Here is a 26,165-nt window from a genome sequence, read left to right as displayed (position 1 = left end):
TAAGGCAAAAATATGTTTTGAGGCTCTGGACAAAAATGGCTATTTTGATTGTAAAGGTTGCCAACCCCTGGGTGTAGTTTCAATGTTTGCACACGTTTATTCAAGTGTATGAGTGACATAGAGCAAGTGAGATGGCCAGTGATTCTCAAACTTTTTACACAGAGTACCACCTCAAATTATATTAGGCTCTCCTAGTAACAGCATCATAGACCTTCCTGGGTACCACCGAGATAAAGGATTTAATATGACAAGCCAAATGATGCTCTCATTTGTTAGTGACATTCCACATGCAAATAAGATAAGATGTTACTTTATTGATCCCAATTTGGGAAAACATTTTTAGTTACAGCAGCATAAGGGCCAAGGCATTTTATAATAAATTAGAAAAAAGCAAGAAAAATAAAGAGGAAAATATACATGTTGAGTTTGGCAGGATATTATATATATAATATACATAAATATAAGGCATATGGAATATTAATGTTAAATATTGAACAGATTATATATGTGTAAAATGTACAACGTGGTTATATTCAAGAGAAACTATGGAGCAGAGAGTTATCTTCCAGCCAGAGGTGATTTGTTGTACAGAGTTATGGCACTGCGGAGCTGCAGCAGTCTGTTGGAGAAGGAGCTCCGCTGACTGTCCAGCTGCAGGTGGAGAGGATGGGTGGGGTTATCCATGATGGACAACAGTCTGTTCAGTGTCCTCCTCTCCACCACAGCTTCATAGGGGTCCAGCTTGATGCCGATGACAGACCCAGCTTTCCTGATCAGTTTATTGATCCTGCCGGTGTCACCGGCTCTTATGCTGCCCCCCCAGCAGACCGCAGCAAAGAAGAGTGCACTGACTAAAACAGACCGGTAGAAGATCTCCAGCATCTTGCTGCACATGTGGAAGGATCTCAGCTTCCTCAGAAAATAGAGTCTGCTCATCCCCTTCTTGTGCACAGCGTCAGTGTTGATCCTCCAGTTCAGCCCGTTGTCTAAGTGCACTCCCAGGTATTTGTAATCCTCCACAACAGCCACATCCTCTCCCAGAATGCACAGTGGTAGAGGAGACGTCCTCCCCCTCCTGAAATCAATGACCATCTCTCTGGTCTTGGCCACATTCAGAATACTCACAACATTTGGCTGAGGTTCATCTTCCGCTCTTCTTTATGTGGTTGTGCTTCTTGTTGCTTCCGGCTAAAATAAACATAATTAAAGACATTTTGAGTGTTTAAAACGTGCTGTAATACACAACACATTATTTATTCCTAAACTTGCCGAAAGAAAAACTAAAGTTTGACACTTAATCACATATTTATATATCAATCTTATACACCTTGAATTCTTGTTGGCCAATGATACACATACCCTTTGAAGATGAGCTGGGAAGTTGAATATTGTTGGCACAACACCATCTTTAAGCCGGACAGTCTGCCCCATCCTGTCAAAGTCCTCACAACTGAAGTGATCACCGTCCCTTCTTAGGGCAACTTCCCACTGCCTCCTCCTCTCTCCGGTTTTGGGAAACCTTAAAAACATGAGAAAGGTAGCCAGATATATAAATGATTGTCAACATTGTCCTCCCTTCTTTCCTTTAACATTAAGGGTAAGGACAAAAATATACAACGAAATTATCCTATGTTTGGGGTAATTGTATGTATGTATGTATGTATGTATGTAATGTATACTTTAAGAATAAGACAACCACACTAAGAGTTATAAAAAAGGTGTCCAAAAGAAACATTAAATAATTGTGTAAAGAAATGGTAGTAACATATTCTAAAGAGGTTGGGTCAACATCAATCTTGCAATACTATTATCTCACATAGCCCCACTGATCCTGTGTAGCAGGACTTGTAATGTACATACATCCACTAAGTAATTAACGATTATCCTAATTATAGTCATAATATTGTCATATCTTACACGTGAAAGGTGATTCCACGGGTTCTTGTTTGCAGACTGCGGCGATTAGAGCATCCGTAGGCTGCACAAAAGTCCGGCATAGTCAGGTACTTCTGTAAACACAAAGCCAGCAATTTCCTGTATCATAATGTATCTAAAATGTAAGATGTTTTTAACAAGCCAAACCACTTGGAAGAAATCATGTGTAATTTAAGTTATGTTGAAAAGAAAGAGCAGTTACGCCTCTCCCACTGGTGTAAAGTTGCTGGGTCAACTTTGTAAATACTAGGTCTCACTCACAGCCTCTTGTTATTAGCCAGCTAATAAATACAACCAAGGCACATACACAAAGAAAAGCTGCAATTTCAACATGTCCAAAGCATCCTGTATTATAGCCATGCTAATAATGTTTATAATAAACCAAACCGTTTGTAAATCAGTCAATATTTCAGCGATTTAAGAGTATTTTTGTGCAGATCACTCACCTTACAACAGCTACCATAGCGCGTACCAGAGTAGCTGTTGACTGTAGCAAGATGGCGGCCGGTGAGCTACGCTGGAAAATCTCCCATGAGCCATCTAGTGTTTATATATATCTATGGGCGAGCCTCCAGAGCAAGTCGGACAAAATGACTAACCATCATGCAACGCACTAGCAAGACGTTGATCGAAATTGCGCAGGTCTGCGCAGGTCTCGCTTGTCTCAAACAAGCCTAGAGTGTGCAAGTGAAAAACAAGTAGGATTTCCGTTTAATGTATCACAATAAAAGCATTACATTCTCAAGATACATATTATGACTTATTTGTCATATTCTGTGGCCATTCACCCAACATGTGAATATATCTTAAAGTAATGTAGACCTGGTTGGCTCAATCCGATGTGTGCTTGTTCGTTTAATAATTTAAGGCATTTAATTTTAGAGTCGTCGGCTCGTCGGACCGGAAGAAAGAAGTGAAGTCGGAGACGAGTTGCAGAAAGCTCAGAGAATCGGAAAACTCGGAAACATACACAAACGGTAGCATTGGACTGTTATTTTTGGCGGATTTGCATCAACTGTACATTGACTGTCTCATCATGTCTATCTCTTATTATACATCCATGCTGTCACCATGGCCGTATCCACCATTGAGGTCACCGAGGTCCGGACCTTGGTAATATTTTTCGAGCTGTGTATACAAAACTTGTGAAATAATTGCACTAAACGGGGTTCTTTGCAGTACTTCAATTTACTGACGATGGGGGCTCTGCATAACTACGTAGCCTCGATTAAAGCAAACAGAAGAAGAGGACATGTATCAACGAAGGATGCAGGACACCCGGATGTGAGAAGGGAAGTCGGAGACGCGTGACAGAAAGCTCAGAGAGAATCGGAAAACTCGGATACATACAGAAACGGTAGCATTGGACTGTTACTTTTGGGCGGATTTGCATAAACTGTACATTGAGTGTTTCATCATGTCAACCAGCTCAGATGGTAGCCAAAGAGACGATATGGACTGGATGATATCCAAAGCTGCGAGGAAGAAAAGATCTTTGAAAGAAAGAGATAGTTCAGAAAGAGCTAGAAGTTGGTCGGATTGGTCGGGTGAAGCAGACAAGGCTAATCAAAGCAAAAAATCAAAAATCAGTCAGTGTCAACCAAGAACTAGAACACGAGCGGAAAGTTGTAATAGAATTCAATCAGGATGGTGGGCATTACCACCCGATTAAACTTACCAAAGCAATTGAAAAAGAGATTGGAAAAATTAAATTTGCTAAATTCATGAACAACAAGCGGGTTTTGATACATGCCAATAACAAATAGCAGCAGGAAAAGATTCTGGGAATGAACTCACTGAATGGGGAGAAAAAGAAGGCGCATGTACCAGGAGCAATGGGAAAACTGAGAGGAGTAATTTCAGGAGTACCATGTCAGTGGAAGATATTAAAAGTGAATTAAAAGGAGGTAAAGTAGTGGAACTCACAAGGCTTAAAAGCAAACGGGATGGCACATTCAAAGAAACATTATCAGTTCTCATTCAGTTTGAGAGAACATTACCTAAGGCAGTACAAATGGGATATTTGAACTTCATTGTTAGGGAGTACATTCCCAAACCTCTCAGGTGTTACGCATGTCAACGAATGGGGCACACAGTGCAGCAGTGTAAAGGGCAACTAAGGTGTGCGAGATGCGGAGGAAAACATGAGTATGGAAAATGGGAAAAGGATGCAAAGGTTAAATGTTGTAACTGCGGAGGAGATCACAGTGCTGCGTTTGGAGGATGTGAAGTGCAGAGAGAGGCCAGAGAGGTGCAGAGGGTTAAGATTACAAACAAAGTTTCATACGCAGAAGCAATAAAGAAAGTAAGGGGAACAATAACAATCAATAAGACCCCTAGTGGAATGGAGCAGAGCATTACAATACAAAATGGCAGGAACACACCAAAAAGTAATCTTCAAAAATCCAACCCCACAGCGCCACCAAGACTAAAGAGGATGATGATGTTCTAGGAGTGAAAAAGGTGAATTTTGTTGTATTCATATGCCATACTGTAAATGTTGCATTACAGTTAAAAAAGAAAAGTGATAGAATCAAAGCCATTGTGGAGGCAGCTGGAAAATTCCTAGACATGAAAGATATTAAAGCAGATCAGATACATGCAATGTTAGCTATAAATGGAGCTGGGGGAAATGAAAATCAGGATGAGGGTTAGATCCTTAATCATGGTTCTGCACATATTACAGTGGAACGCAAGAAGCCTCATAGCTAATGGTCAAGAATTCAAGAAATATATATATGAGCTAGAGGGGGTCCCTGAGGTAATATGTGTGCAAGAAACCTGGTTACGACCTCAATTAGACTTTGTCATTCCAGGATTTAGCTGTATAAGGCATGATAGAGCTAATAGTCAAAATGGTGGAGGGTGTGCCACGTTTCTCAAAGATGGTGTGGCATATAGGGAGGTGCAATCTCCTGATGATATAGAGTGTATTATAGTGGAAATTTGCAACCCTAGGAAACAAGATAACATTAGGATAATCAATTTATACAACCCATGTAAAAATCTAACCACTGATATATTTAAAGAAATAGCAGGCAATAAACATAGGAAGGAATTTTGGTGTGGTGATTTCAATGCACACAACAGTCTATGGGGCAGCAACCATACAGATAGTAACGGAAATATAGTGGAAGAAATGCTGGAGGAAATAACACTAGTATGCCTTAATGATGGACATGGCACAAGAGTAGATGTACACAGGGGGAAAGTCTCATGCCTGGATCTGACATTAGTGTCAAACTGTTTGGTTCATACATGCGAATGGTTTGTTTTGAATAGCTCCTCTGTAGGAAGTGACCATTATCCAGTGCTTACTAAAATGAATACTAATGTATATATACAGGAAGGAGGTGTAATAGCCAGGTGGTGCTTTGCTAAAGCTGATTGGGGGAAATTTAGGATATGGTGTGAGGAGTCGGTACACCTGATAACATCAGAGGGAAGCATAGAGGTCATTACAAGCCAAATAACGCAACATATACTGAATGCAGCAGAGAACAGTATACCCAAAACAACAATCAAGGGTAGGAAGAAAGTGGTGCCATGGTGGAATGAGGAATGCAGCAGGGCTATTAAAGAGCGAAATAATGCATTTAGAGAATTAAAGAAAAACATGACGCAAAATAATGTTATAGAGTTTCAAAGGAAAAGGGCAGTTGCTCGAAGGACAATTAAATACACAAAAAAGAGAACATGGAGAGAATTTTGTTCTACCATTGGCAGAGGAGTTAAATTAGGTGATGTCTGGTCCATGTTTAAGCGGATGAGTGAGAAAAGGAAATCCATTAAAATTCCAGCCTTGGTGGATGGGGAGAGGCTGGCAGTGACAGATAAAGAGAAGGCAGATATGTTAGGAAGGACACTTGCAGCAGTACATAGTGGGGAGCATCTCAGTGATATTCATAGGCAGCAAAAACAGCAGTTACTAGCAGAGAATGAAAACGTGAAGGAGAAGAGACAGGATAATAGGTCGGCTCTGGATGTGGAATTTACAATGTCAGAACTCAAAATAGCCTTACAAGGTACAGGATATACAGCCCCAGGACAAGACCAGCTATGCTATGCTATGTTTAGACAATTAGCTATGGAAACTATGACAATGGTGCCGACTCTTTTCAATAAAATCTGGAGAGAAGGAGATATGCCAAGTGTGTGGAAAACAGCAATCGTGCTACCATTCAATAAGCCAGGGAAAGATACAGCTAACCCTAGTAACTACAGACCAATAGCTCTTACATCACACCTATGTAAATGGATGGAAAAGATCATTGTCCGTAGGCTCTCACATGTACTGGAACAGAAAGGGCTGCCGAGTAGTTTTCAGAGCGGATTTCGTAAAGGGCGTTCCACAATAGATGCGCTAGTAAGAGTGAGTAACAATGTGGAAAAATGAAAGAGATAATGGCAATAGTGTACTTTGACATTGAAAAGGCGTATGACTCTATGTGGAGGGATGGGTTACTGATCAAATTGGGTAGAATGGGTATTGGAGGGAGAATGTACAATTGGGTAAGGGCCTTTTTAACAGACAGGACATTTAGAGTAAAGGTTGGAGCAGATATTTCCAACTATTTTGAAATAGAAAATGGTATTCCCCAAGGGAGTGCAGTCAGTCCAATATTATTTAACATCATGATTAATGATATATTTACATGCTTAGACACATGCATACAATCGGCTCTGTACGCAGATGATGGGGCTATTTGGATGAGGGGAAGAAATGCCCCATATGTAATGGAGAATATAGCTAGAGCGATTACAAAAGTGGAGAGGTGGTCATATAACTGGGGATTCAAAATATCAGAAAGCAAGTCATGCTACATGGTATTTACAAACAAACGCAAGATTGATGGCCAACAGCTAACACTATATGAGCGTCCAATGACAAAGGTGAATGAGTTCAAATACCTAGGACTGTGTTTTGATAGCAAATACACATGGAAAATGCATATTAATCAAGTGGAAACAAAATGCAAAAAAGTATTACATTTATTGCGAGCTGGATGTAACTGGGGCGCAGATAAACAAGCATTAATAGACATTTACAGATCAATTATGAGGTCCACAATAGACTATGGTTGTATAGTATATGGAGCAGCAGCAAAAACATCGCTTTTAAAAATTGATAGAATACAATATAAAGCATTGCTCCTGTGTATTGGAGCAATAAAGTCATCCCCTATTAATGCAGTTCTGATAGAAGCAGGAGAGACACCTCTGGAGATCAGAAGAGAGAAACTTGCTCTGTCATACTGGGTCAGACTACAAGGTAGTGGAGAAGAAAATATTCCAAACAGAATATTACAGGATTGCTGGGAATATGCAAAATTCCAGGGACGTGGGTTTGGCTGGACGAGTACGGAAAGAACGAGGGCATATGGAGTGGAGAATATCACGTTTGCCAAAGCAACCCCATTTAGCAGTGTTCCCCCATGGCTGTTCCCAGAAGCTAAAATAGATATGAGTATTGTAGAAAGGAAAAAAGAGTGGCAAATAAATGAAGTTGGAATTAAAACAAGTATGTATCTGAACGAAAAGTACTACAATTACCTACAAATTTATACAGATGGCTCTAAGAACAAGGAAGAGCGTGTTGGAGTTGGCATATACATCCCAGACTTTAAAATATCTATTTTAAAAAGAACATCTGATCAATTATCAGTGTATACAGCAGAAATGCTTGCTGTAATAATAGGATTGCAGTGGGTTGAAGAGGTCAGACCAGATAGGGTGGTTATATGTACAGATTCATTGTCCATATTACAAAGCATACAATCAACAACAACTACTAGAGAAGACATTCTCATAGAACTGAATCATAGCCTGTTAAGACTGCACAGAAGCGGCATAGATCTTCAGTTCTGCTGGGTGCCTGCACATGAGGGGGTGAAAGGGAACGAGTGTGCTGATAGATTAGCAAAAACTGCACTACAAAAGCAAATAACACTACCAGTTCAACTTGGTAAAGGAGAAGGAAAAGCAATCATTAAGAAGAAAGGGATGGAGATCTGGCAGAAAAGGTGGGAGAAAGACCAGAAAGGCAAGGACTATCACAAAGTACAAAATCCAATTACAATTAACATTCATAAAGAAAGAAACAGAAGGGAGGAAATCATGATGGCTAGACTCCGAATAAATCACACGGCTTTGAACAGTACGCTGTATATCATGGGGAAAAGTGACAGTAACAAGTGTGGGAACTGTGCAGTAAAAGAAGATGTAGAACATATATTGTTACATTGTGACATCTATAAAGCGGAAAGAGAACAATTAAAGGCTAAAGTCTTAGAGGCAGAGAGGGAGTGGAGTATGGTTGGTATTTTGGGAACAAAAGGACAGGGAGTAAAAGCTACCAGAAAGGCACTGTTTAAATTCTTGAGTGAAACTGGGGTAGGAAAAATAATGTAACATTAGGTCAGGAAAGAACATAGATTTGTTTTGTTTTTTGTTTTGTTTTATTTATTTAATGGTTTTATTTATTTATTTTAATTTTATTTTGATTAGAACATAGGTTAATGAGTTGGAATGATGTGATGATGCATACTCATGTACAGTAGGTGGCGGTATGCACCTTTTAAGTTGTTTACAATCCGCCAAAAGCAAGAGAAGAAGAAGAAGAAGACATGTATCAGAATTCTCTGAGTTTTTATCAGCTTTGGTTCTTAAAACAGATAAAGTAATTATCGTAGGTGACTTTAATATTCATGATGACGATGATAAAAATAGCCTTACTGTTGCATTTAACTCTATATTAGATTCTGTTGGTTTCTGTCAGAGTGTAAATAAACCAACCCACTGCTATAATCACACTCTTGACCTTGTTCTTACTTATGGTATTGAAATTGAGCAACTATTAGTCGAACCACATAATCCTGCTTTATCCGACCATTTCTTAGTAACTTTTGAAGTACTGTTACTAAACTACAAAGCATTAGCCAAAAGCTCCTGCAGCAGAAACCTATCTGTTAGTGCTATAGCCAAATTTAAGGAAGAGATTCCACCAATACTTAACTCGATAGCATGTCTGCATGTAGGGGAGGAAACTTATACAAAATGTACACCACCCCAAATTGATCATGTTGTTGATAGTGCTACAGATGCGCTGCGAATAAAATTAGACTCTGTTGCTCCTTTGAAAAAGAAGAAAATAAAACAACATAGATTAGCTCCATGGCATAATGCCAAAACCCGCAAAATAAAGCAAAAGTCGAGACAACTTGAAAGGATATGGCGTTCCACTAAACTTGAAGAATCTCGTTTAATTTGGCATATTACACTCAATGAATATAAGAAAGCACTGCGTAAAGCGAGAGCAGCATACTACTCTTCATTAATAGATGAGAATAAGAATAATGCAAGATTTCTTTTCAGCACTGTAGCCAGGCTGACAGAGAGCCACAGCTCGACTGAGCCTTCTATTCCCATAGCACTCAGTAGTAATGATTTTATGTGCTTTTTTAACGATAAAATTGTTACTCTTAGAAACAAAATCAATGACCTCTTGCCTTTAACCAGTATAGTGTTATCAACAGCTCCCGGAAACGTAAGTTCTAATATTACACTAGATAGTAAACTAGAATGCTTTTCAGCCATAAACCTTGAACAATTAAATTCAATGATTCTCTCTTCTAAACCATCAACGTGTATCTTAGACCCGATTCCAACAAAGCTGTTAAAATAAGTTTTTCCATTAATTAGCACTTCTTTATTAAATATTATGAATATGTATTTATTATCAGGCTATGTTCCACAATCATTCAAAGTAGCAGTGATAAAACTGCTTCTTAAAAAGCACAACCTCGATCCAGAGGTTTTAGCCAACTATAGACCTATTTCTAATCTTCCGTTCCTCTCAAAGATTCTTGAGAAAGCAGTCGCAAAACAGCTGTGTGATTACTTAAAAAACTATGATTTATTTGAAGATTTTCAGTCTGGCTTTAGAACACAACATAGCACAGAGACAGCTCTGGTTAAAGTCACAAATGACATTCTAATAGCCTCTGACAAGGGACTTGTCTCTATTCTTGTCTTGCTCGATCTTAGTGCTGCATTTGATACTATCGACCATGATATCCTATTGCAAAGACTAGAGCACTTAGTTGGCATACAGGGAACTGCTTTAGGCTGGTTTAGGTCCTATCTATCTGAACGCTCTCAGTTTGTACGTGTCAACGATGAATCTTCCATGCAAACCAAAGTTAGCCATGGAGTGCCACAGGGCTCAGTGCTTGGACCTATTTTGTTCACCCTATATATGCTTCCGTTAGGCAATATTATAAGGAATCATTCTGTAAACTTTCATTGTTATGCGGATGATACTCAACTATATTCATCAATCAAGCCTGATGAAATTAATCATCTAAATAAAATTCAAAACTGCCTCAAGGACTTAAAAACGTGGATGAGCTCAAAGTTTTTGATGTTAAACACGACCAAAACTGAAGTTATTGTACTTGGCCCGAAGAATCTACGAAACAAATTATCTAAAGATATATTAACTATGGATGGCATTCATTTGGCCTCCAGTGAGACTGTAAGGAATCTTGGTGTTATATTTGATCAGGATTTATCCTTTAACACCCACATAAAATCAATTTCAAGGACCGCTTACTTCCATCTACGTAACATTGCAAAAATCAGGCATATCTTGCCTCAAATGATGCAGAGAAACTAGTCCATGCATTTGTTAGTTCAAGGCTGGATTATTGTAACTCCTTATTATCAGGGTGTACCAAGAAGTCAGTCAAGTCGCTTCAGCTGATTCAAAATGCTGCAGCTCGTGTACTAACCAGAGTTAGGAAAAGGGACCACATTACTCCTGTTCTGGCTGCCTTACACTGGCTCCCTATAGAACACAGGATAGAATTTAAAATTCTTCTTCTCGCCTACAAAGCCCTTAATGGGCAGGCGCCATCTTACCTTAAAGAACTCATTATACCCTATTGTCCTACTAGGGCATTGCGTTCCAAGAATGCAGGGTTGTTGGTTGTTCCTAGAGTCTCTAAAAGTACAATGGGAGCCAGAGCCTTTTCTTATCAAGCTCCACTTTTGTGGAATCAGCTTCCAGTTTGTGACTGCAGACACCCTATCCGTTTTTAAGAGTGCGCTTAAGACCTTCCTTTTTGATAAAGCTTATAGTTAGGGCTGATTAGATTCAGCCCCTAGTTTTGCTGATATAGGCTTAGTTTGTCGGGGGACATCTTACTTCTTCCTTCTCTCTGTCTATACCTGTGTACTCTCATGTTCCGATTAACCCAGCTTCACCAAATGTCTTTCTTTTTGGTGTCTATATACGCCGGGATCCGGAGTCATGGATGATCCTGCGGTCCTGTGTCATGGATTGCGAGTCCTGGATCTTGAGTCGTGGCTGTGGTCCTGGATCATAAGTCCTGGATGGATATACTCGTGGATTCATCTTCCTATTATACACACATGCATTTCCAAACATTTGGACTACCTATGTTGCAAATGTATTATCTTTTCAATTTACACACGGCATCTATTGCACGTCTGTCCGTCCTGGGAGAGGGATCCCTCCTCTTTTGCTCTCCCTGAGGTTTCTCCCATTTTTCCCTTTAAACTGTGGGTTTTCTCTGGAAGTTTTTCCTTGTACGGTGTGAGGGTCTAAGGACAGAGGGTGTCGTATTGTCATACTGATATTCTGTACAAACTGTGAAGTCCACTGAGACAAATGTAACATTTGTGATATTGGGCTATATAAATAAACATTGATTGATTGATTGATTGATGTATCAACAAACCACCGCAGCCCGGACGCGTCTATCGTTTTTCCAAGGGTTGACTGTGTAATAATCATGCCTTTTAATTGGTGTATATGTCTCACCAGGTGAAGGCTGGGACAGTGGGAGGGGTGAGGTAGGAACAGGGGACTGCTGAATGCTGAAGTCCCAGGATACAATCCCAAGTTGACTGCATGATCCACTTACCTGTTTGTATCAACTGCAGGAGGTATTAAATGATGAATTAACATTACCTCAGCACTGCATAAGTGTGGTCGTCAGTCATATTGACAAAGAGACACTATTATATTGTATATTGTATATTATGCAGCGTTTAAAAGGAGGGTATTTCGCTTGTCAGATTCGGATTTTGCGGGTGTGCCGCGTGAGGCAGTGATGTAACCATAGGGATGTAACGCCAGGTTGATGATGCGACGTAACGCCGCGTCGATTCTTGCGTAATGCGGAAGTGGGATATAAACTGGGTTGGAAAAACGATAGACGCAGCCCGGACTTGTACCGGAGCAGCGAAGGAGTGATGAAGTATTTAGAGACCTGAGTCCCGCGGGCTGCTAGTGTTTATGTTCCTCAGAGGACATCATATGATATGACCTGAAGATCCTGTGTGAACGCTCTACGTTAGTCAGTGGACGTCCGACAACATGCACACTAACTTATATGGCGGCTATAGGCTATACTTTGGTTTAAATTGCGTGAATAAACTAGCTAGAGAGCTAAAGTTAATTACGTTCATCCAATGTCAGAAGGATTACCTTTTAACAAACCTTGTTATTCTTTTCTTTCATTTCAATTTAACTAAAACATTGAAGATATAACATTGTGTTGTTTTCTTTTTACACTGACTCAGATATAATGAAAAGACTACTTCAGTTGAAGCTCAGCTTTGGTAAGGAAGAGACAGGACAGGCAGAGAGAGAAAGTGATGGAAGTCAGGGAGGAACTGCAGGTACAGTCACACAAAATAATGTACTGTAGGCTTAATAACCCCATCTATTTATCTATCTATCCATCTATAACAATAGTCTTCATTTACAATATAGACAATAGGCATCATTTTTAAACAACATATATCTATTGCAGTTATGATGTCATAATAACATACAATTGTATAAAACACAATTTGCTTACATCTTTGTTCCCTTTTGAGAATCAAACAAAACAGATTTAAATACAAAAAAGAATGCAAACAAGTTAAATTAACTAAATGGCTTAATTGCTTTTAATTCACTGGCAGGAGCGACAAGTGAGAAGGAGCAAAAAGTGAACAACGAGGGAGAGATTTAACAAAGAGAAAGATTAGAGGACAGAGAGAATAATGAACAGGAAGAAAACAGAGAGACTAAAGACAATGGAAGAGAGGGTGCCGGTTATGGAAAGGAGAGAGACATGGAAAATGAATGTTGACAATGTTTTGTGATCATTTTAGCCTCTTCTGCATGTCCAGATCATGAATAGTAACAATCAACTGATTCTTATGCATTACACTTTCAAAAGTAATTTATGCTGACATTGTCAGCCCACTGACATGGTTTGAAATCAATATATTATCCAATTTGTGACCCCCCACAGGACTTAAAAAGCACCTAACTAGATCATGAAAATCCCAAAAATCCCCCGAACCCCCCTAACATGTTTGGACCTCTGTATTTAGGAAATCCTGGATACGGCCCTGGCTGTCACTACCCGATCTTCCGCCCTGCCCTATCTGCAGTGCGCATGTGCGAGGGACACAACACCACACGACACGCCCCCTCAATCTCAATCATTCACATGTATTATTATTATTTTATAAATCAAGAGTACTAGGGGTCTATTACAAAACCTTTGAAGGAATCGCATCAATTAAAATAAATGTATGGCAAGTATGATCAAATGAACATAATGTCAAGATATAGCCAATAGACAATCAACATGCTTGAATATAAAGGAAGAAGAACAATAAACAGATGAACATTTAGGTTTTATGTGTAAATTGTGAACAAACCATCTTAATACATCTAGCAGTCTAAGACAGCAAACTAAGCTTCTTTAACATGCTGCTCGAAAACAGTTTTACCATGGGGTATTTCTAACGAGACCAAAAAGATATACAAGGCTTCCAAAACAGAAGAAACCAACTCAATACAGTATTTTTATTTCCTTCAAAACGACAAAAGCACTAATAAAAACCAAATAACCATAACATAAAGGAAAAGTACTCGAAGTGGTTGCCTGCTGTAAATACCTTGGTATCTGGCTTGATGATTGTCTCTCTTTTAAACCTCAGGTCAATAATCTGCTTAGAAAGCTGAGAGTGAAGCTAGGTTTCTTTTTCAGGAACAAGTCATGTTTCTCGCTTGAGGCCAGGAAAAGGCTCTGTGACCTTTTGACCTGTGCTGGACTATGGTGATCTGAGGCCGTATTCACAAAGCATTTTATCTTACCGCTAGGAGTGCTCCTAACTCGCGCTAAAACATTTTACGTAGGAGTTTTTTCTTAAAAGTTATTCACAAAGCCGCTGAGACCTACTCATACTAAGGATAAATCACTAAGAGTGAACTAAGAGTGACGCGCCGTTGCTATGGATTACGTCAATTCTCGTGCATGAGTTTAGAAGCGGTCAGTACGGTGATTGGTTGTTCAGAGCAGGCGGTCTCGGTGAAACTCATCCGCAACATCCCACAAACGAGCCCACTAAATCACCGAAAAACCAGTAAATAGCCTAGGCTAGAAATGTATTCCTATCAAATAGTTATGGACAGTGCAGTTAGCAGAATACACGCATGATGACAAGTTTGTGCAGACCACGATACTGACGTTGTATATGCACGTTAAAGAGAGAGAGGAAACAATAAAAATACGTAAATTGCATTAAATCAAGGAGGCAATTAAAAGCACCTTGCAAACTATTATCCAATGAGCACATTTCTAGCACTTAAACGCTTTCAATAACAGCCCATACCGCCGTTCAAGTCCCCCTATCATGATGAATGAAAACAATCTGCGTGTTGATGGAATGTACTTTCTTTCTATTGACGAACACGTCCTTATCTTTTGATGGCGCAATTATTTTTATTTGCGTCCCGTCAATAGCACCGACCACACCGGGCATACCTGCAATTGCCATGAAGTTGGCTTTGATCCTGTGTAGTTGTTGATTGTCCAAAGGAAACCGGATAAACTGTTGGATGATATGTGGTCTAGACAGCGCGTTGATGGTTTGGTTTATGGCACGGCTGACTGATGGTTGCGATATTCCTAAATCGGCGGCATTGCAAAGTTGCATTTTCCCTGTTGCTAAATATCGTAGTGTTGCCAAACATTTTATTTCCGGACTAATCGGGTTATTCCTGTAAGTCGGGGATGCTAATGCATCCCGCACTAATTCCACAACAAGTGTGATACCCTCACGATTTAGCCTATATCTCTTGATCAATTCACAGTCTTCCATTGTCTCCAAAACATTTCGTCTCGCAGGCATTTTCAGATTCTTTGTGAATAGGTCTTACTGAGTTAGGAGTCCTCTCGAGGACTTTTAAGCTCTCCTAAACTTAGGTGCTACTTTTACGCCTAAAATACTTTGTGAATTGCTCTTAGTGAATAAAATTAGGAGTCCTAAATTTAAGACTGAAACGCCCATTATATTTAGGAGTTTCTCCTAAATTCGCCAGTTAGGAGCTACTTTTAGCCCTAAGATCCTTTGTGAATATGGCCCCTGATCTATATGAATGCACCTGCCCATTGCCTGAACAAGTTAGATGCCGCCTATAACAGTGCGCTGACATTTGTTACTAACTGTAAAGTACTTACTCATCACTGTACCCTGTATGCCAGGGCAGGTTTGCCTTCTCTAACTGTACGGAGGCTCAGTCACTGGTACATGTTCACCTATAAAGCCATGTTGGGTAAACTCCCATCTTATATCTGCTCTCTGATCACACGGAGAGTTGCAAGTAGCTATTGCCTGAGATCTCATGATGTGTTTTTTTTTACATGTGCCAAGTGCAAGAACTTGAAACTGAGCAATTTGGTTCCACTGCATGATTTTAAAGCTCGGATAGATGCTATGCAATTTGATACTGTCATTGTCGATAGGTGTGTAAATGTAGCCCTGTAAATATGTTGTATGATGTCCTTTTTGTTTTCTGTTATTTTCTGTTTTCATGTGTAACCGACTTTGTTGCAGGTCTCCCTTGAAAAATAGATCGATGATCTCAATGGGATTCAACTGGTTAAATAAAGGTTTGAAATTAAATGACATCTGATGTTAGAAATATGAATATATAAGACTAACAATTATAGAATGTTTGCTAAAGGAGAATATTTGTATCTCATAAAATAATTCCTATAACATCTTCTGTATAACAAGTCCTATTTGCAATGACCTAAAAATGGTTTTCAACGAACAAGGTAACCCTTCTCTTGCGTTCGGTCATACTATTTTCGGTCCAAATTGGCGTGTTTTGCACAGTGATATTTCTGGAACCTCTTATCCCATTTTGATGGTTGACATCTCATTTGAACAGCCAAAGCCAGAATGACAGCAGGGGTGAATTTCATTTTATAATTTTGCAATAAGTCAAAGATATGTTTACTGTATATTATACAAATGCTTGTCATGTAGGCATACTGGAGATGGAAAGGCTTTAGTCAGTGTTGTAGCTGAGATTCTTACCGTTCCAATGATGTATGGGATGTATTAATAATAATAACTTGGATTTATATAGCGCCTTTCATGAGACCCAAGGTCGCTTTAAAAAGAAGAGCAGGAGTAGAAACAAACATAAAAAAAGGCAGTCAGACGAACAGTTAGACAGACAAAACAACAAATAGATTTGGGGCCAAAGGCCTTGGCAGACAGATGGGACTTGAGGGCCCTTTTGAAGGCGTCAAGCGTTGGGATGTTGCAGATCTCCGCAGGGAGAGCGTTCCATATGGGCGCAGAACAGTCTCATAATACACACATGCACACAGAAGGATTCACACTTGTATTTCATGATCCACACTTGTGTTTGTCAATGCACACACAAATGTGTTCCATTTCATATACATGTAAATAAAATCTAAATACAGAAAAAAGTTTTAAATGTCTATTTTTGATCCAAACATATTTGTTTTCCGTTTAAAACCTCTGAACCTGCAAACACAAACCGTTTTCTATGCACGGATCGCTGTGCATTCGTGTGTGTGTTTTTTGAGACTCCCCTGACGGTCAGCCGATTCGTACTTGTAATTTTTTCTATCTATAGCCAATCAGATGTCTCCTTAATTCTAAGCCAATAACATGAGCGTGCCCCCACGAGGGTAGATTTCTTGCGTTCATGACGTAGCGCTTCATGTACGCATTTTGAGCAGTCCGGAGCTGACAGGTCCATGGAGCCTGCCTGCAGGCGCTAATCTCAGGACACCTCCACTCTCAGTACATTGCCACTTTCCGAACAGGAAATGCACGGAAATACAAGCCTTTATATTATTCAGGTACAGCGCCACTTTCCGAACCATTGATGAATGCTTGTGTGTACACAAAAACGGCAGGCAAAACCATTTTAAATGTGTGTTTCCTGTATGGCGAATACAGCTGCTTTATTTATGTCTGTTTGAAGTTGTTGTGAGTGTGGAGGGAGCAGCTACAGGTTAGGTTAGCTTAGCCTAATTGATCAGTGCACTACGAAGCCAGTGCTAGACAGTGAACTGTCAACCGGCTTGTGTGTTTTCCTCAATGAACATTTATTGAACAGAACATCATGTGGAAAATCAGAGGGGCACCATTCAAGCTGGTCTGCTTAAAAAAATTAAATAATAATAATAACCTTTTAAAGTGATCCCAACATTAAAATCAACATGATTTGAAATAAAAATGTAAGCAGCCAGGATTGACCTGCAGGAGGTTAAAGCCTATTTAAAAACTCCTCGGAATCCAAAGCTCTTCGGAATCTTTCACAAGTCCTTCAGCCCTTGGTGCGCTTCCTCACTCATGTTCTTGGTGAGGTAATGAGAACAAAGTTCCATCTCACTGATAAGACAAGATGGTATAAAGAAGTCATATGTAATATTATAAATTCACATGCATCAGGGGTTGTACACTTTAGTGGAAATTGTATTAGCATTCTCCTCATGTTTCCAGCTTACCTCCAGTCATACTCGGGTCCACATTTATACGTTTCCTTGGCTCTTTCAAGGGAAACCGAGTATATGCTAACTGAACGAGCGTGTTCAAGTGTAGCATATGCTAACTGAACGTCGAGCATGTCAAGCTAAGAGCTAAGATACACTGAACAAAAATATAAATGCAACACTTGTTTTTGCTGCCATTTTTCATGAGATGAACTCAAAGATCTAAAACATTTTCTATATAGCCTACACAAAATAACAATTTCTCTCAAATATTGTTCACAAATCTGAAAAAACCTGTGATAGTGAGCACTTCTCCTTTGCCGAGATAATCCATCCCACCTCACAGGTGTGGCATATCAAGATGCTGATTAGACAGCATGATTATTGCACAGGTGTGCCTTAGGCTGGCCACAATAAAAGGCCACTCTGAAACGTGTAGTTTTGCTTTATTGGGGGGTCTGGGGGGGTCCGAAAACCAGTCAGGTTTAACCTTACTCCTAACCCTAACATGTCACCCACTGACACATTCAAAAATGTTTTTGTCACAGTCCAAACTGTGTCCCTGTTTGTTCCCCTGTGTGTGTGTGTGTGGAGAGGGTGTGGTGTCCCTTGCAGGCAGCAGCCTGATTGCTCTCACCTGGCCGTCCGACTCAGCTGTCCCTCATCATCTAATCAGGACACAGCTTATCTACTCCAGTCTCCCAGCAACTCACCGCCAGATTGTTTTCTACACCAGTGGTATTACATCCTCCTGGCTGCCCATTCAGTTATCCTGTCTGCGTGTAAATCCGTACTCTTTGTAACTAGTTTCTCTTGTGTTTCCAGTGCAATCCCTCGGCCATCATCCACCAGAGCTTCCAGCCAACCTGCCTGCTTCTTCCTGCATCCTACCGGCCTGCCTGGTAATCAGTCCAGCCTCTCACTGCCTACCTCCACTCCGGACCTCCATAATCACCAAACCTGCCTGAGTCTCCGAAACAATAAACCATTTCAACATCTTCAGTCATTGCCTGCGCCTGGGTCCTGTTTAAAACATAATCCTAACAGTTTTAGGGTTTAACCCTAACCCTAACATGTCAGTGGGTGACATGTTAGGGTTAAACCTGACTGGTTTTCGGACCCCCCCAGACCCCCCTAATAAAGCAAAACTGCACGTTTCAGAGTGGCCTTTTATTGTGGCCAGCCTAAGGCACACCTGTGCAACAATCATGCTGTCTAATCAGCATCTTGATATGCCACACCTGTGAGGTGGGATGGATTATCTCGGCAAAGGAGAAGTGCTCACTATCACAGATTTTTTCAGATTTGTGAACAATATTTGAGAGAAATGGTTATTTTGTGTATATAGAAAATGTTTTAGATCTTTGAGTTCATCTCATGAAAAATGGGAGCAAAAACAAAAGGGTTGCATTTATATTTTTGTTCAGTTAATATATATAAACACAATTACACTGCGCTAAACAGCCAAATCAACAAAAACGAGAACCTAAATAATGTAATATATATTGGATTCGCTCAGGTGTGGCAGGAAACACTACCACTTTGTAAGAACCTTCTAATAAATACAGAGGCAGCTTTGTACAAAATATAGGACAATCTTTATTTTAACCACAACAGTTCATTGGTAAGAGGAGAGGAGAGAACAAGAGGAAGCGAGTCCATGGGGCACCAGAAACCCCCACTAGACTGTGGAGTCCACTTTTAAATACACTTCAGCAGGGCTAGTTTTACTAGCATTTAACGTGGCACACCACACCAAGAACACGGCATGCAAACACCCTCTGCCGGAGTCACACAACTAGGCAATTATGAACACACACAGCACACCCACACTGCAATGACCCAACCAACAATTTAGGGCGAGAGCTCCAATTCGTGGTAGCTTCTCCCCTGCTGCTCTCCTTCCATACACTGTAAAATACTTCTAAAATCCGACATACAACAATATAAGTGAATATACGTAACTCGCCAGTTGACCCTCCCCTGGGGTCTACGCTTGGGACGCCGTCCAACTCCCGGGGGTCGGCTTCGCTGGACGACGTGAACTGAGTCACAGCTGGTGTCTGTGTTGCTTGGGCACCGCCGTGCATAAGGAGGGATCGCGGCTCGCACTCACTAAAACCCTGGCCCTGACTATCTATAGGAGGTAACAGGCCTCCCGATCCTGACACTCAAACGTATTTCCTGTCTGGCTGCCTTCGTCGCCGGCAGCTCTATCTGCTGCGAACGACACCCTCCCACCCAAAAGAGTGCCGAGTCACATGTAGCGTCCTCCAACCTCCATTCACAGTTCTCCACAGCCTTTTCTCTCTCAGCTGTCAGTTTCCCAGCTGTGAGTCCCTCCGCTGATTAACACACCTGTTTCAGTTCAGTTAATCAGTGCCCATGCAGGCACATTCACATCACACTTCCCCCCCCTCTTGTCCAAAAAGACTCTTCCTCGAGTCACTACGGTGCCATTTCGTAATCTCGAGACCACACCGGTAGCTTCCGCTGTCGGCCCGAACGTCCACCCCCTGTCGACGGTGCTACCGACTCTTCCCTTGGAGACTCAGTAACAGCCACCGCGTCTAAAGTCGCTGGGGGACCAGGCAGGCCCCCGGAAAGAGAGGCTGGTCCCTCGGCGGCTAGGTTTCCTTGCGAGGCTCCTGCAATTCTTCCATTGTCCCACACCACAGGGTTCCTGTCCTCAACCACATGGTTCTGGTCCTCCCCCACAGGATTCCGGTCCTCCCGACTTGTTAGTGGTGTCCTCCCTCCTGCAGGGGCCTCCAGGGTGGGCTGGTGAAAGTGGACCCAACTGGCACCGAACTGGACCCGAGGACGCCGACTGGTCCCCAAGCTTGGGTAATTAACTCATCTGTCCCTCGACTCTGGACCCAGAAGCTGGAGGTGATGGTGCTTTTAAAGAAGAGGTAAAGGGCTTAAGTCGATTGAAATGGACAACACCCCCTGGACCCCCCTCTACCTGCACAAGCCTATAAAGCACTTCGGTCACCCTATCCACCACTCTAAATGGACCCTTGTACCTCCTCTGCAATTTCGGAGACAACCCACGCTTCTTAGCCTTATTCCGCACCCAGACCAATTCGCCCTCAGAATAATATTGGAAATTAGCCCTGAAGTTATAGGATGTTTTCTGTCGTTCTGATGCATTAGCCTGGTGCTTCTTTACTGCCTCTATTACAGTAGACAACGTCTCCCTCAGTTTAGACACATACTCATTCACTGAGGCAAATGACTTTTGGTTGTCCACATTTAGCATGATGTCAACAGGCAAGACAATTTCCCATCCAAATAAGACCTGATATGGAGTGAAAGAGGTACGAGCATGTACACTGCTGCGGTAAGCCAACATCACATAAGGCAATAGAGTGTCCCAGTTTAACTGATTATCCTCCACAAACAGGGCCAGCATAGACAAAAGAGTACGATTAAAACGCTCAATCAACCCATCCGACTGGGGATGGTATGGGGATGTGCGGGATTATGGATCTGCAACAGTTCACATAATTCCTTAAAGAGTGTGGACTCAAAGTTGCGTCCTTGGTCAGAGTGGACACTGCGTGGGGCACCAAAGCAACAAACCCATGCTTCTGCCAAAACCTTGGCAATAGTGCGTGCTTCCTGATTGGGGAGTGGGAAAGCCTCTGTCCACTTTGAAAAATAATCACCAACAACCAGAATGTACTTATTTTTACTAGCCGTCTCTGGGAGAGGAAGAAAAATATCAAGTGCCACCCGTTCAAATGGTCTAGCCATAACTGATGGCTGTAACGGAGCACATGGCAGCCTTCCTGAAGTCTTACGCGAAGCACAATCCACACATTCCTTGACCCATACTGTAACATCTCTAAACCATCCTGGCCAATAAAAACGGTCCTTAACCTTTCCCTGGAGTTTCTGCACCCCCAAATGACCTCCAGTAGAAACATTGTGCAGCTGTTCCAAAACTTTCGGCACCATGGACCGAGGCAGGATGACTTGCACTTGTGACGCAGCATCAGAGTGTAAAGGTGGAATTCTCACTAGTCTAGACCCCTGCATTTGAAGCTGATTCCACACAGGGGAATATCTCTGAAGTTCAGGGTCTTCTGGCATACGACTGTCAGCCCACTTTTTACAGTCAATTATCCGCCGCAACTTGGTGTCATCCATCTGGGCCTGAGCCAATTCATCCATCTCTTCTGCCTGACATGGCGCTGAAGCTGAGGGGGTCTCTTGTACTGCACCCACATGTTGGGTTACCATGCTTATGCTTCCCTGGGAGGGATTCTGATCACAAAGTGGCATTTGTTCTTGAAAAGCTGGTAGCCTGGAAAAAGCATCAGCATTACTGTGGAGCTTGCCTGGACGATGGATGATCTTATATTGAAAATGTGCTAGCTGTTCAATCCAGCGAGTCAACTGTCCCTCCAAGCCCTGAAAATTGTGCAACCAACGCAGAGAATTATGGTCGGTTCGCAAAACAAACTCTTTACCTAACAAATAGTGTTTAAAGTGCTTTGTAGAGGTCACCATGCTCAACAGCTCCTTTTTGGTAGTTGCATATTTACGTTCTTGCTTTGTAAGGGCCCTGCTAGCATATGCAATAACTCGCTCTAGCCTTCCCTCCTCCTGAGACAACACTGCCCCAATTCCAACATCACTTGCATCTGTATCCAAGGTAAACGGTTTACTGGGGTCAGGATACGCCAACACAGGGGTCGTGATCAGACTAGCCTTAAGTCGGTCAAAAGCACTTTGACAGTCCTCACTCCATCGGAAACGCGTCCCTTTCTCTGTGAGCTGATGCAAGGGGCGAGCGATGTCCGCAAAACCTTTTACGAAACGCCTATACTAAGAGGCTAGCCCCAAAAAACTCTGAACCTCAGTCTGGTTTTTTGGAACAGACCACCCCCTAACTGCTTCTATCTTAGCAGGGTCTGGCATCACCCCCCCTGCAGATATGACATGGCCGAGGTAATGGACCTGCGTGGAGAACAAGTTACACTTGGATGGTTTCACTTTAAGATTGGCCTGCCGGAGCTTCTGGAGCACGCCATCCAGGCGGGTCAAATACTCCTGAAAAGTCCGGCCAAACACAATAATGTCATCCAAGTAAACCAAACAAGTAGTCCACTGCAAGTCTGCAAGGATCAAGTCCATCAACCTCTGGAAAGTACTGGGTGCATTACAAAGACAAAAACTCAGGACATTGAACTCAAACAGCCCCTGGCGTGTGATGTAGGCAGTCTTCTGGCGATCGTTAGGATCTACTTCCACCTGCCAATAGCCACTCACCAAATCCAGTGTGGAAAACCAACAAGCAGGACTAAGACTATCCAAGGCATCGTCAATTCTGGGAAGGGGGTTGGCATCCTTTCTAGTAACATCATTGAGTTTCCGATAATCAACACAGAACCAAAGCCCCCCTTGCTTCTTTTTCACTAGCACCACAGGTACTGCGCATGGACTACAGGAAGGACGAACAATACCATTGTCCAGCATTTGCTTTACATTTTCAGTTACTTCTTGCTGCAAGTGGAGGGGAATTCTTCGTGGGTGCATCTTAACAGGCTTGGCATCCCCTGTGTCAATCTCATGGAAGATCAAGGGAGTCCTGCCTAAATCAGTCTCCCCACGACTAAACACAGAGGTGTTGTGGTGCAGTAACTGTCTGATTGCACTAAGCTCCCCAGGGGAAAAGCCCTTCTCTTCCACCCCAAACTGTTTCATAAGCATGTCTACTGTCCAAGACTGATGTACGTCTCCGCTATCACCGTCTTCGCACTGCTTCACTTCATCCCTCACCTCAATGTCGGTGAATAGCGTGCCCACTTTCATGCCCTTCTTTAATGTTCGCGCTTCATTGTTTACATTGATAACGCATACTGGCAGCAGGCCCTGTTCAACTTTGCAAACCACTCGGGCTACCAATATGTCACATTGTTGAGGGAGAGAGGTGGAGGGTTCCAGCATCCCTTCCGCATAATCCCCCCACCCGCTCTGGACTTGACCCCAAATGATGGCCTCGCTACGTGGGGGAACAATGGTATCAGACTGCACAGTAACTACTTGAGGCTTTAATGATGGGTTAAGATCAACCAGGGGAAATTGCTTGCCCATAATCTGGCAAGTCTTTTTCCCTAGATCAACCACAGCTCCATATTGCGATAAGAAATCAAACCCAAGCAGGATCTCTTCTGAGGGAATATCGGAGACTAAAAACTCTGCAACAAGCGCAAGGGAATCAAATTGACATATAGTCTGCCAGCACCCCACAATATGCATGCCCCCACCATTTGCTGCCATAGCCCTGCCTGTATAATTCCCCAAATCACACCCTCCTTTAGTAACAGAAGATGCTTAGCTGCTTAGGAATTATAGAGCATGAGGCTCCAGTATCTACAAGTACATGACAGTCAAACCAGTGCATGACATTAAGGATTTTGGGAGATGGCCCTGTGGGCCATCTAAGCTAATTTACAGATGGCCCTGAGCCCAATAGAGATTGCCCTGAAAGATGCACGCGGACTAAATGACACACGAAGGGTTTGGGGGGGCCTCCCCCTTGAACATTTAGATTTTTGCAGGCCTTAGATGCTGTCTGGTGCATTCTCTAGACTGAATTATAAGATGAACCACCACAATATTATATTGTACAATTTCAATGTTATTCTTCATTTCACTTGTTTGTTTGTTCTTGTTTGTGTTTGCTCTCTTGCAAGTCCTGCATAGCTATAAAAAATACTTAAGTTGTTGGTCAAGACACTTTCCATCTGATGAAGGCAAATGCCTTCCCAGATGTAAAAAAGTAGAAAACATTACATTCAGTTGTAACTGCCAAAACAAACATTATTTACACTATTATGGCCCCTGTTCAAAAATGTTGTAATGTTATCTACTGTAAGTTGGTCGAACGAATGCCTCCTCATCCGGAAGCTGACCGAACAGACCCGAGCAGCAGTCGAGAGGAGCCGAGCGCATCCGCGAAGCACACAAAATGGCGACGTCAGAGTTCCCGTTAGCCGGCAAATCTAAATCTCTTCGTTCAAAATAATTTCCCTTTAGCGCAATACCGCTTCAGTTGCGCCACTTATGTGAAAGACAAAAATAGTCAATTCTAATGTCTAACACTTAATGTGGAGAAAGAGATGTGCTGTATGGGTTGATTGTGCGTTGATCTGTTGGTAATGCCTCGGGGTTCCGGTGGGCATGTAAACAAATGCATAATGCTGCGCTATACTGTGTGGCCTCACCCAGTTGTATGGTGACGCTTATTGTTTAGGTGTCTTTTAATAAGCAGGTAGTCATATCATTAGCTAGAACTAGCTGGATCTGATCGATACGGACATAAATGCGAGTGAAGTCTAATCTGAAGGGAGAGAGAGTCAGCTGCTGCTGACGAGTCGACACGCAGCTCTGCATGATCACATGCAGCGGTGAGCGGACAAAACACACACTTCAGGTTAGAATATCACACGTAGCTATTTTAATTACCTCTCAAACTACCTTAACTAGTTATAGATATGTTTAGTTTCACTGTCGGGTCACTCATTACTGGATCCGCAAGCTGCATGACACTGGCATAATAGATTGCCCGATCAGGCAACCAGCAGGTGAGGCTTCATTGCCCGAGCTAAATACTAGATGGCCCCGGGCCATCGGGCAGCCCTTAATGTTGAGCCCTGCAAACCCACCTATTTTAGCTTTAAGACCTTTCGACTATCAGGGACCTCAGTGGATAAAGCAGGGGGGGCGGACATTTGGCCCTCTGTGCACGCCCCCTCTAGTTTCCCTGTAGATAAGGACAGTCCCGCCGTATGTGACGATTACAGCCACACTCCCAACATCCTCTCATTCGCTCAACGTCCTGCTTGGGTGCAGGAACACGTGTTTGACCTAGGTGAGGGGAGGGGCCTACCCCTGGTATTACAGGGACAGCTTGCATTGGGTCCACTAGAGCCTATACTGAAACTTTCAGTGATTTAACTTCCTGTCGCAAACACTCTACAACACCTAAAAGTGCATCAACCCGCTCATCACTGGCAGATTTCTCCGCAACCACGCGCACTCTAGCATCCGGGGCTGTGTAACCACTCTCTAAGCCTCTGATAAGGTCAAGTTCGGCTGCAGATTAATAGCATCATCCAGTGTAGCAGGCTTGGCGCTCCGAAGATCTCCACCTCCCATCTGTGCAACAAAATGGTCTTTGGCCAACAGATCTTGTGTGTTAAGGTCTGCCGTGGGATACGCTCTAACAACCAACCGCCGCAGCGCAATGCCAAATTCTCGCACAGTTTCATTATGTAACCTCCTGCGTGAAGAGAATGTAGCCCTGTTCCAGTCGTCACTATCACACGGGTCCAAACATCTTCCCATCGCTTCTTT

General features: G+C 42.2%; 1 protein-coding gene and 1 long non-coding RNA gene across 2 annotated transcripts in view; one reads left to right on the top strand and one right to left on the bottom strand.

The window, feature by feature from the left end:
- Positions 1–343: 343 nt before the first annotated feature.
- LOC307024606 (uncharacterized protein) overlaps positions 344–26,165 on the bottom strand; it is a 402,876-nt gene continuing 377,054 nt past the window's right edge. The window contains exons 2-5 of the mRNA XM_079658899.1: positions 2,382–2,609; positions 1,918–2,009; positions 1,360–1,519; positions 344–1,188 (exon numbers count right to left, since the gene is read on the bottom strand). Of these exons, the coding sequence (XP_079515025.1) occupies positions 559–1,092 (534 nt within the window). The 5' untranslated portion in view covers positions 1,093–1,188; positions 1,360–1,519; positions 1,918–2,009; positions 2,382–2,609 and the 3' untranslated portion in view covers positions 344–558. The remainder of the gene's footprint in view (positions 1,189–1,359; positions 1,520–1,917; positions 2,010–2,381; positions 2,610–26,165) is intronic.
- LOC307024608 lies at positions 5,114–18,794 on the top strand. Its single transcript, XR_013803940.1, has 2 exons — positions 5,114–18,530; positions 18,618–18,794. It is a non-coding gene; the product is annotated as an uncharacterized lncRNA (long non-coding RNA).

Source organism: Notothenia rossii (assembly GCF_949606895.1).
Source record: "Notothenia rossii genome assembly, chromosome: 11".
In the NCBI taxonomy this organism is placed as follows: domain Eukaryota; kingdom Metazoa; phylum Chordata; class Actinopteri; order Perciformes; family Nototheniidae; genus Notothenia; species Notothenia rossii.
The sequence above is the reverse complement of the archived record's forward strand: the minus strand, read 5'-3'. Positions and strand labels throughout refer to the sequence as shown.